The sequence below is a fragment of the Protopterus annectens genome, chromosome 15.part0 (genome assembly GCF_019279795.1).
Source record: "Protopterus annectens isolate FY-2018-M chromosome 15.part0, PAN1.0, whole genome shotgun sequence".
Classification (NCBI taxonomy): domain Eukaryota; kingdom Metazoa; phylum Chordata; order Ceratodontiformes; family Protopteridae; genus Protopterus; species Protopterus annectens.
In genome coordinates this window covers 242,987,302-242,999,354 of record NC_056749.1, presented here as the reverse complement: position 1 = coordinate 242,999,354, position 12,053 = coordinate 242,987,302, and the positions used below count along the sequence as shown (strand labels likewise).

Below are 12,053 nucleotides of genomic sequence, written 5' to 3'. Positions count from 1 at the left end.
CGCCAATTTTGGTTTCCCTTCCTTCAGAAGTATGCAGTGAAGGATCCTTGGATTCTGGACCCAGTTCCAGACCTCCTGACTCTTCAGTCGGGTCAGGCCCATCCAACTGCGAACTCTCAAGCTAGCGGCTTGGCTGCTCCACTTCCGACCTTAGTCAGACTGCATATCCTTTCGCCTGAGGTGGTCCGGATTCTGTCTTTTCACAGAGCTTCCACTAAGGAGATGTATTCTAATAAATGGAAAAGGTTTGCCGTTTGGGCCCAGTGGCGCAACCTTGACCCTCTGACAGCTCCGGTGTCGGCAGTATTAGATTTTTTGGTAACTCTTTTTAGACAGGGTTCTGCTGTCTCCACGCTTAAAGTCCAATTGGCAGCGATTTCTAATTATCATGTTGCCTTTAAGCCTACACTCATGAGTCATAAGTTGTGTAAGGCCTTTCTCAAGGGAGCTTGGTTGCTTCACCCCCCGGTGTCGCAACCTGTTTTGCCATGGGATTTGAATGTAGTTTTAGGAGCCTTGACGTTTCATCCCTTCCGGCCGGCGGCCACTTGTGAGCAAAAGTTCTTATCTTGGAAGACTGCCTTCTTGGTAGCTATTACTTCAGCCAGAAGGGTTTCGGAGCTTCAAGCCCTTTCTGTCAAGCCTCCTTATCTGATCTTTCACAAGGATAGAGTATCTCTAATACTAAACCCGTCATTTCTTCCGAAGGTTTCTTCTGCTCTTTGTCTGCAGCAATCTGTAGAGCTACCAGTTTTCTTTCCGAAATTTTCCAGCAAGGCAGAATGCAGACTTCATCAGTTGGATGTGCATAGACAACTGAGGTTTTACTTGGATAGGACACAGCAGCAGAGGAAATCAGACCAGTTGTTTGTGGCCTTTGCGGATGACAGGATTGGCAAAGCAGTAACTAAGACCACTATCGCTAGGTGGATTAGGGATTGTTTCATTTATATATGCATCAACAGGAAGGGACCTTCCATTTCCAGTTAGAGCGCATTCTACTAGGGCTATGGCAACTTCAGTGGCCTTCCACGCCAGACTGTCTGTGGATGAGATATGTGCAGTGGCCACTTGGGCTTCTCCACATACATTTATTTCTCATTACAAAATGGACGTGGCCTCTAGGGGTAGGGCATCCTTTGGTTCCACAGTGCTCAGGAGTGTTTTCCAGTGAGCCTCCCAGGATCTAGGTGCTAGGGACGCTGTCCCATCAGTTATGAATGTAGGCGAGATAGGATCGCATTACATCTTTTAGTTAAGTACTTACCATAACGATAGATGTATGTGATCCATCTCACCTACATTCTTACGTACCCGCCCTCCTTCCCCCTGCCTGTTGGATCTGGAGGAAACACTGTTGTGCAGTCGGTTTGGCACATGTGGGTGAGTTGTTGTGGGGCAAACAAGATCTGGGGGTTTGGGCGTGGTGCATCCTGGGATAAGGGGTTGGCCCAGCCAATGAGAGACTTTGTGCTAGTGTATCGGCCGAGTCGGAGCCGATTCTCTGCTCAGAGCCCATCAGTTATGAATGTAGGTGAGATGGATCACATAAATCTATCGTTATGGTAAGTACATAACTAAAAGTTCTTAGGTGTTTGAAGTAGACCGTGAGATGAAATACTGGAGACCTTAAGGATTATGATAATACGTGCAAAGGGTTAGGATAGAAAGATGCGACAGTTTTAATAGATTGTAGAAGAGAAAGATGATTTGGTATGAGAGTGAGGAGATATAAGAGAGAAGTAGAAAGTTGTTAGAAATATAGAATGGGGAGAGGTGAGGTAATGAATCGAAAATATAAGTGGAGGAATAATAAGTTAAAGATTTTTGCATGTGTTGTCCCATGAATACAGAAGTCCATCAAAGCAGTTAGGCTGGAATATAATGCTTTATAAGCTATGCATTTCTCTGTGGGTGAGAATGAGCTGGCTCAAAACTTAATTGGCCTCTTTCCAAACCTGTTCCTAGGATACAGTTAAAGCTAAAATTTAAATCTGCAAACTAACTTGGGGACTGGTTTGGCCCCTGAGGGCTTGCAGAATGTGGATACCTTGGACAAACCACATCTCATCTTGGAGGGCTTGTACTGAATCCCCCAGATCCTTGCATGGTAGGAGATTCCTGGAACGCTTGTTGAAATTAGTCAAGGTTCCGATCCTCCAAGGCTTGTGTAGGTCAGTCACCCCAAAATAGAAGAAATAAAAAAAATGCGTGTCTGATGTCCCTTGCTCCTTTGAAGGAAGAAGAGTGGAAGGACTTCTCCCATGGCTTATTTAAAGCAGTCATGGCCCTGAAGCTCCACCCTTTGTGACCCAGCTATCTCAAGCTGCAAAAGGTCTTGAACCACCAGACTCGGATCATTCTCTGGATTACTCTTCTTAATGCCACTCTCCTAATCAAGTCTCCTCAGACGAGTGTAACGCCTTCTGACTCTCCACTTTAGAGAAACCATTTAGAACATGCTGAAAAACATTTTACACTTTATTTGGCTGCTTTTACTGTAATTGTGGTCTTCCTACTTATTTTGCCTTGCTGCTTGCTCTTAAGTGTTGAAGTGCTTTTATTCTGCTGTATTTATTACTGCTTGTTAGGAGCCCGATTAAATTTTATTTTAACACTCTTAGTTTTGGTTTTAGCATTTGGGCTTCAAACCAGTTATTTTACATTTAAGAAGGCTTTTGTGGTCTACACTCTTTGGACAAACCCTTATCAAAACCCTCTCTCTAAGTCCATACAAGTTTCATAACACTGTGTCTGGACAATTCCCATCAGTTTCCCCTGCCAGCGTGGTCAACATATGCATACTGAGACAGTGTAGCATGTGCTTCATGTTCACTGACTACCCTTTTCTGCTTGTGAGCAATGCATCTATATCAGTGACCTGGAATCCATGCTCTCTCATGCCACAGTCAGTACTCCTGCCAAAGAGGAGACTGCCAGCACAAACGCCACACCACCCACATCACACAGTCAAGCTTGACACACACCCACTGTGAAGATATGTGAAGGCTGCTAGCCTAGCTAGACAGGATTTTGTAGATAATTCTGTCATTTGTAAATATTAATGTAAGCCACATGCTTGTTCTTTGTTAAACTTCAAAAATTTAACCACATTGCACTCCTGCTGGAGGAAAGCTGATAAGTTAAGCATTGTATAATTGTTTGATCTCAAAACTCGGAGACGAGATGTCTGCATGAAGGAATTCTTGCTATTGTTTTGAGACCAGAGTTAATTGCTAGAATTTGCATGTATAATTTCTTTTATTGCTGTAGCTTCCTGACCAGGTGCAAGATCAAAAGGGCTGCTAAACTCTGAGTTTTGGTTAGCCTGGGAACCAGAGAAAAAATTATGTAATCTGAAATAAGTCAGTAGGACTGTTCTATTAATTTAAGGACAGAGAGAGAGAATTGGAGCATTTTGCATGTGTCTACAGAACATCCAACATCACCAGCACTGTATTGCTCTAATATGCAAGTTTATTCTAGAACTGTTTGCTCTTAGATATAGCTAGGAAATAGGACTACTAGACTAGTTTTTCTGTATTGATGTCAGAACTATTCTACTTAATTATTTTAAGAATTTTCCTGTGAGCTCTGAACTCTTGACTAGCACTGTGTAGTAAAAAGTATTGTCTTGTGTTCTTATTTATTATTAAATATTTTTAAACCTTTTAATTGTGGCTGTTTTATGTAGAGATGATTTAAGCTGTAGATTACCTTGCATGTATATAGTGATACTGTACTAAGCCACTCCAGTAAGCCTTGCTGTTCAGTTATACTTACCATTTGGATAATAATATTGCACAGTAATAACTGGACGCCCTTTAAGGACCTTAATAGCTGATAAGTAAGGGTCCTGGTGGCAGTGATTACTACCTTGTAGCCTGGACAAGAAGGGACACAGCTGGTGAACCTATGCCAGCCTTCCCCAAGAGTCTGTGTGGTTGTATATAAATCGTGTGTGTGTGTGTGTGTGTGTGTGTGTGTGTGTGTGTGTGTGTGTGTGTGTGTGTGTGCTACTTGTGCAGGTACACGAAGCACTGGTTGGACAGAGAGTGTTAGGAGGACTTGGCCTGGGACCCTGGCTAAGGACCTCACTAGTTGTGCCAGTGGGGAGTCTTATTGAGGCTCTGGAGAGAAAGGGAGAAACCAGCCCCAGACTGACTGTGATCTCTGTGTGCTCTCAAGGGAAATTGTACTTTATTGTGTGTATTTGTTATCCTTCCCAATGTGGACGCCCCCTCACTGGTGGTAGTGGTGAGGATTGAGGCTCCTTGATTGCTGGGCCAGTGCACAGGCATCCCATATTAATTGTTTGGCAGTGGTGGGATATCCACACCACATGTTAATCGGTTGGCAATTTGCTTGTAGTGGTGTGGATAGTGAATTCCTGTAGCTTGTGTACAGTGATCATTGAAGGTGTTTGTACTCTAAATCAGCCACGCAGTGAATATTCAGAGTTCAGATCACAATTGATAAGTTGTCTAGCTTGCCTCCATTCTTGTTGGTTGGGATCCTCTGCTCCGACTCGGCCGTCTTCTATAGCTCGAGCGGTTTACTGGCTCGAGGCTACCCCTTATCCCATGATGCCTAGCACTAGCTACCCAGATCTCATTTGCAGCTTCAGCTGCGAGGTGTCGCTTTTCTGGCTCAGGCTTGTATTAAGTTTATTATAGAACTTTATTATAGAACTTTATACTTGTGGTATTAAAGTTTAACTTGGAGAGTTCTCCCCCACCCCCCCATTTTCGGTCAGGTTAGCCATTTAAGTTAGAGGCTTTCCTTTTATCCTTTTTATAGGACAGCGGTTTGAGTTAGAGGCTTCCTATTTATATAAAACAAATATGTTTAGTTAGTCTGTAGTATACTGAGTTTTTCCTGTAGACTGTATATTATTGTTAGCTGTGGTTCTCTTTTTTTTTTTTGGTTTCAGGATGTCTAAAGAATCCAAGGTATCTGGGTTCAAGAAGTGTGACTCATGCTGTCAGAAAATGTCTTTGACAGATGGGCACACTTCTTGTGTCTGTTTAGGCGCTGTGCACCTGCAGGACTCCTGTTCTATCTGCCATGCATTTAGTCCAAGAGTTCTGCAGGAGTGCAAGAATAAGCTTATTCTTAGGGGTCTTTTAAAGCCTCAGGATTCACCGGCCAAGAGTCAGCCTGTGAAATCCCCTGAAGTTACCAAATTATCGGCTCCAAGTTCGGAGCTGTCTTTGGTTCAAACTCTTCCTGCTGTCAGAGACTTCGGAGCCGTCGCAGAGCCAAAAGAGACTGAGGTCCCCCTCTCTAGAAATCTGTTCATTCAGCTCCTCTGTCTCCCCTGCTTCAGAGCGAGCGCAGTCACAGATCTTCTCACTCCTCTCGATCCTCTAGGCTCTCGGATCACGGCGTGGAGAGAGTGGTCAGTAGGTTGCTTAAGTCGCAGGCACTTGCCAAGGTGTTGTCCAACCCTCCTCAACAGGTGTCTGCTCCTCCATTGAGCTCGGAGCCGGAGTTTGTTGGGGTTCGAGTAGTGGAACAGTCTGCTCCAATTTAATTCTTTCTCCTTCGGTTCCATCGTCGGCTCAGATTCCCTTGATAGTGCCGTCCATCGAGGGATCTGGGCGCTGGGGCTCCCTCGTCTGCTCAGAGGGGTTGAGTGGCATCGGACCCTTGTCCGACCCCGTTCTCCCTCTCTGAGCTTTGGCGCAGGTGAGCTCTGCTCCGACATCGGCCTCGGAGCAGTCTCCCTTGGTGTGGAGAAGGATTCCGATTTCCTCAGAACCGGAGCCTTCTCTTCATCGTGGCAGGGATGCCTTTGATGTCATGAGGAGTGTGCTGGCCACTGAGTCAGCTCCACTATCGGCCCCATTAGCTCCGGCACTCCAGGGCACCCCATTGGGTGTTTCCTCTTCTTCCGAGGCCTCCCCTGATCATTCAGAGGAGCCCCCTCGTAAGAAGACCACGAGGAAGCACATTGACTCCCTTGAGTCTGTCACTTCGGATATGGACTTAGATGACTCAGAAGGGTCCCAGAGATCCCCCTCTGAAGAAGTTTCCTTTTCGGACATCCTCAAAATGCTTAAGCAGAGGGGGAACTGGAATCCCCTAGCCCCTACTGAGGATGAGTCTGTATTCCTGGATGCGTTCGGTTCCCGACCTTCCACCTCCTGTGTTTCTCCACCTTTCGATCCACTTATGTCAGTGGATGCTCAAAAGGCTTGGTCAGCCCCGGATACAGTGGAACCAACCCCGAGAAGACCTGGGAAGTTTATCACTGCACCCCATAAGCAGTTCCTTACCAAAGGTGTTCCTGTGGATGCCATGGTGGTAGCAGCAGCCACAAAAAAAGGAGCTAGCGGAAACTTCATCTGTCCATCCTCCTAACAAGGAGTCTAGGACTATGGACAGATATGGGAAGCGAATGTTTGCTTCAGCAACCTTTTCTATGAGGTCACTGAACTACTTATGCCATTTTACCCTGCTTCAGAGGGATCTCCTTAAAGAGCTCGGAGATACCTTTCAAGATCCATCAGCTGAGGGGGCTCAAGCTGAAGTGGCTTCCCAACTGGCGACTCTTAATTCAGTAGTCCACTCCTCCATGAGGCTCATTTCCTATGCAGCCGATGGTGCGAGTAGAGCCGCAGGTACAAGCGTGGCCCTTAGGAGACGTGCATGGATGTGGCTGTGTAACTTTGCGGAACCCTTTAGGGCGTCATTCACCAACACCCCCTTTCATGGTTCCTTTCTGTTTGGACCACAGGTGAAAGACACTTTGACTAGGTGTGAGCAAGAAGGCAAGACTCTCTCTGCTGTGGGAGTCCATTTTTCCACTTCTTCCAGACCATACCGCATGGGTCAGAAGAGTAGAAAAATGTGGTTCCGAAAATCCCAGGGAGCCTCGCCTGACACGCGTAGCGATTTTTCCTCCAGGGGAGAGGGGGAAATAACAATAGACGCCGCCCTCGTGGCAGAGGGGGTCCGCAGAACCAGGGCAACAGAGAATCCTTCTCTGAGAAACCCTTTCAGCATCCCTGAAGGGTTGCCCGGCTGCCCGTCTCTGGAGGCAGTCGGGGAAGACTTTCACTGTACCCAAAAGCCTAGCAAAATTTAATGCAAGACAAATGGGTACGGACAATTGTATCCAGAGGTTACAAAATTCCCTTCCCTCAACCCCCCCACCATCGAGCAAATCCCTTCTAGATGTTCCACCCAATCTGAGGGACCAAGCAGTCATAGAAGTTTCAAGACTGCTAGAAAAAGAGTCATCCAAGAAGTCCCGGCAGACCAACACGGATCCGGAACTTACTCAAGGTTCTTTTTGGTACCAAAAAAGACAGGGGATTGGAGACAGATTTCTGGATCTCAGCAGACTAAAGTCTGTTCAAAGAATAAAGTTTTGGATGGTCACGCTACAGTCCATTCTACCCTTTCTGGGTCAGGGAAATTGGATGTGCTCCATAGATCTTCAGCATGCGTACTACCACATCAAAATGGACAGGCACTCCAGGAGATTCCTTCACTTCTGGCTGGCAGCCAGTCATTACCAGTTCAGAGCTCTGCCCTTTGGCCTCACCACAGCCCCCAGGGTGTTCACCAAATGTATGGCAGTGGTCACGGCTCACCTGGGATGTCTAGGATTCCAGGTGTTTCCATATCTAAACGACTGGCTCCTCACTGCTGCTACCAGGCATTAACTCCTGCAAGCCAGGGACTACACAATCTCAATCTGCTCCCAGTTAGGCATCACAATAAACTTCGAAAAATCTGCCTTGTTGCCCTGTCAATCTATCACCCATATAGGAGCAGACTTTGACACAAATTTCCGCAAGGCTACCGCCAGACAGGTTGTCTACAATTCGCCAGCAAGTACAAATTCTAATGCAGAGCAAAATAATCCAAGTCTGGTTCGTCCTTCAAACTCTGGGTTCCATGGCAGCGGTAATTCTTCTAATCCCTCTGGCCCGTTTTCACAGGAGAATCCTTCAGTGGCTTCTGTTCACACAGTGGTCCTTCCAACAGCTGCCCATGTCTCACATGATCATGATTACAGAAGCATGCAAAAGGCACCTTTCCTGGTGGATGGTCTCCCCACTAGTGTCTCGGGGCAGACCCTTCATTCAGCCCCCTCCGGTTGCCACAGTGACCACAGATGCCTCCCTGATGGGGTGGGAGGGGCATTATCACGGCAGGACAGTCCAAGGCACTTGGCAGCCTCACTTGTACCATCTGCATATAAACGTCCTAGAGATGAGAGCTGTGCCCCTAGCGTTGCAAGCTCTTCAGGACTCTCTCTCTTCTGGGACCATTGCAATTCAAACTGACATGTCAGTGGTATGGTACATCAACAAGCCGGGCGGAACCAGGTCCTATCCCCTATGTCGAGAAGCACTCAGACTCTGGCAGTGGGCGATTTTCTCCCAACGATTTCTGATTGCGACGCACATCCCTGGGAGGTCCAACATCATAGCGGACAGGCTCAGCAGAGCTATTCTCATGCCTCACGAGTGGTGGTCTGAATCAGGTAGTTGCAGATCTGATCTTCAGCAAATGGGGACAGCCTTGCTGCGATCTTTTTGCCACCCCCTTCAACAGCAAATACTTCTCCCTTCTTCCTCTTCCAGGTCACTCTCCCAGAGACGCTCTAGTCCACAATTGGCCTCAGGGACTTATTTATGCCTTCCCTCCGTTTCCCCTGATACCGAAGCTCATACAGGAAGCTATTTTGTTGGGTTGCAAAATGATCCTCATTGTCCCCTACTGGCCTCGACAGATAAGGTTTCCATTCCTGCATCATTACCTTCTCGAGCAGCCCTGGACTCAGGATCCAATTCCAGACCTACTGATTCAATCCAGCGGGTTGCATCAATCCCTCCAAACACTCCAGCTCACAGCTTGGTTGCTCCACTTCCAACACTAGCCAGGCTTCCCAGCATTTCCCCAGCCGTGCGTGAGATTATTGTGTCCTCTCAAGTCCACGACTAGAAAAACGTATGCTAGTAAATGGAAATGTTTTTCTTGTTGGGCAGAGGCTAGGAACATAGATCCCTTTTCAGCCCCAGTCCACGAAATTTTGGAGCTCCTAGCACAACTCTTTCGTTCTGGGTCCGCTTCTGCTACAATCCGGGATCAATTGGCGGCCATTTCTAACTTTCATGTTGGGCTGTCTAATTCAAACATTATGTCTCATAAGCTCTGTAAAGCCTTTCTAAGAGGGACTAGTCTCCTTAGACCTCCAGTGAGATACCCCCCTCCTCGGGACCTTAATTTGGTACTAACCTCCCTAATTATGCCCCCCTTTGAACCTGCAGCGTCCTGCTCAATTAAATTTCTATCTTGGAAAACGCTCTTTCTGGTAGCTATTAAATCAGCCAGACGCGTCTCTGAACTTCAGGCACTATGCGTTTGTCCTCCATACTTGGTTTTTCATAAGGACAGGGTTGCTCTGAGGACTAATCCATCTTTCCTTCTGAAAGTCTGCTCAGAAAATAATTTAAACCAATCTATAGATCTTCCTGTGTTTTTTCCCTAACCACACCAACAAGGCAGAATACAAATTACACCAACTGGACGTTCACAGACAATTGCGTTTTTACTTGCATAGGACCAAGGATACAAGGAAGTCAGACCAACTATTCCTTTCCTATGAACGAGGCAAACAAGGTCTCCCAGTTTCCAAAGTGACCTTATCCAGGTGGTTGTCTCACATTATTACCTTCATTAACCAATTGAGAAACAAAGAGTTGCCTATCAGACTGAAAGGTCATTCTACTAGGGCTTTGGCCACCTCTTTAGCTTTCCAATCTAGGTTGCCCATGGATTCTATTTGTGCAGCTGCCACATGGGCGAATCCTCATACTTTTATTTCTCATTACAAGCTAGAAATGGTCTCCAGGAGCAGAGCCGACTTTGGTTCCACTGTTCTGAAGAGTGTTCCAATGAGCCGCCCAGGATTGTAGGTGCTAGGGATGCTGTCCCAACCAGCAAGAACGAAGGTGAGATAGACAACTTAACATAAAGAAGTTCTGTACCTACCATAACATTCCATGTTAGTTGTCTTCATCTCGCCTTCCTTCTTGCATCCCACTCTCCGTCCCCCTGTCCTATTGGATCGAGAGGAGTTTTGGTTTCATTGGCTGAGTGTCCTCTGGTTTGTTTCCTCTACTGACTTGGAGAGCATGATAAGTAGGCTCAACCTGTTTCTTGGGCAGGTTGGTTCTCTGGCTAAGTCTGGGGTTAGCTATTACAAACAAGATCTGGGTAGCTAGCGCTAGGCATCATGGGATAAGGGATAGCTTTGAGACAGTAAACAGCTCTCGAGCTATAGAAGATGGCAGAGTCTGAGCCGAGGATCGGCTCCGATCCCAACCAGCAAGAAAGAAGGCGAGATGAAGACCACTAACATGGAACGTTATGGTAGGTACATAACTTCTTTTTTTTATTTCTTGTGAGCTTAGTCAGTCAGGGAGAGCAGGCAAGCATGTCAGCAGAGGAATATGGAAAGCTGACAAGGAAGGCAGTTGGCTGAGATGTGCAGGGAAATCTGACTAAGGCAGACATGATTGGAGCTTTGGTCACAGCTGCATCATAAGACAGAAACCAGGAGGACAGTCAGACTGGCCATGGGGATGTACAACACTCAGGGAATGGACAGCTCAAACTTCGTGCAGAGGACAAAAATCCATCAGGAGCTAAAGAGACTTTTGGAGGCCTGGCATTTGGGAATGGAAGCTGTGTAAAAGGAGCGGCAGAGGCAGTATGAAAAGGAGATGCTGACTCTTAGTCAGAGTCATTGAGGTAATGGGGAAGGGAGTTACTGGACTTCAGAAGCACAAAAGGAAAGGTCAGTACATTTCTTCCACAGTTTACAGAGGGGGATAATTTTGATAGCTTCATTTATGTGTTAGAAGGATATGTAAACAGTATGATGTTTACCAAAGCTAAACAAGCTAAACCTCATTCCCTTCATCCCTGGTGCCTGAGAAGAGCATGGTTTTGGGCTGTAGTGCCCATAACAGTAAAAGCCTCTGTTGGTATAAGCTAAGGTTGTTCACCATAGTTTGACAGTCATATCCACTATGGGGCTCAGCTTCAGATTTCTTCCCCTTCTGGACTTGATTGATCGAGACTCAAAAGTTGAGGCCACTAGGAAGTCCTCCACTCAGCTGACCTGTGCCTCCAAATGGGTATGACTAAGTGCCCAGGGGCATGTCTTCTTGTTTTTAAAGCTCCCCAAATTAAACTTTCCTGGCAAGATTATAGTCTTCATTCTAGAAACTGTTGAAAGGATTTTAGTTTTACACAAATTTTTTTCATACTACTTGTGCTGAAGAACATCACCAGAAATTGGAGAAGTCAAATTGCTCCTTTCTGGTTTAATTGCATTAGAATTGGGAACTTGGTTGAACAATGGAACCAAAAGTTAGTTGTCTGAACAACTTGGTGCATTTTTTTTCTTGTACAGAGTGGTATCTGCTGTCGGGTGATTGTACAGCTTTTAGCTAAAGTGATCCATTTTTCCATCACCTTTTGATGTAGATTTCTTACTTTACCCTGATGTCTGAATTAAATTTCAGTAGTTTATGTTTCTTTTTATTCAAAGCAAATGTGTTGTACTGCTAAATGGAACTAAACTAATTGTTTGCAAGTTTTTCACTTTCCTATGGTTTGTCCATATTTCTCAACATTTTTACATTCCATCATAGTCTGTACATTTTCTTACCTTGGAAAGTAAATGCATTTTTCATTGAATACAAATAAAGAGCATTTCAAATATCAATTTAAATGTTTGATTGCAGGATACAGCAGGGCAGGAGAGATTCCATGCATTGGGACCCATTTATTATAGAGATTCCAATGGTGCCATATTAGTTTATGACATTACAGATGAAGATTCATTTCAGAAGGTAAATACTATCTTAATGCTAAGCGTGTATATGTATATATTATTGTGAGCACCTAGCATCATCTTGGTCTTGCTTAAAATAATTAATAAAAAAGGGAATTTCATGCATATATGTATGTATATATTTCACACACACACACACACATATATATATATATATATATATATA

The 12,053-nt window shown here is 45.5% G+C and overlaps 1 protein-coding gene across 1 annotated transcript in view; it reads left to right on the top strand.

Annotated features, from left to right (window-relative positions):
* The window catches only part of RAB21 (RAB21, member RAS oncogene family), a 445,727-nt gene that overhangs the window by 180,292 nt on the left and 253,382 nt on the right, over positions 1-12,053 (top strand). Inside the window, exon 3 of the mRNA XM_044056993.1 lies at positions 11,778-11,885. Within this exon, the coding sequence (XP_043912928.1) occupies positions 11,778-11,885 (108 nt within the window). The remainder of the gene's footprint in view (positions 1-11,777; positions 11,886-12,053) is intronic.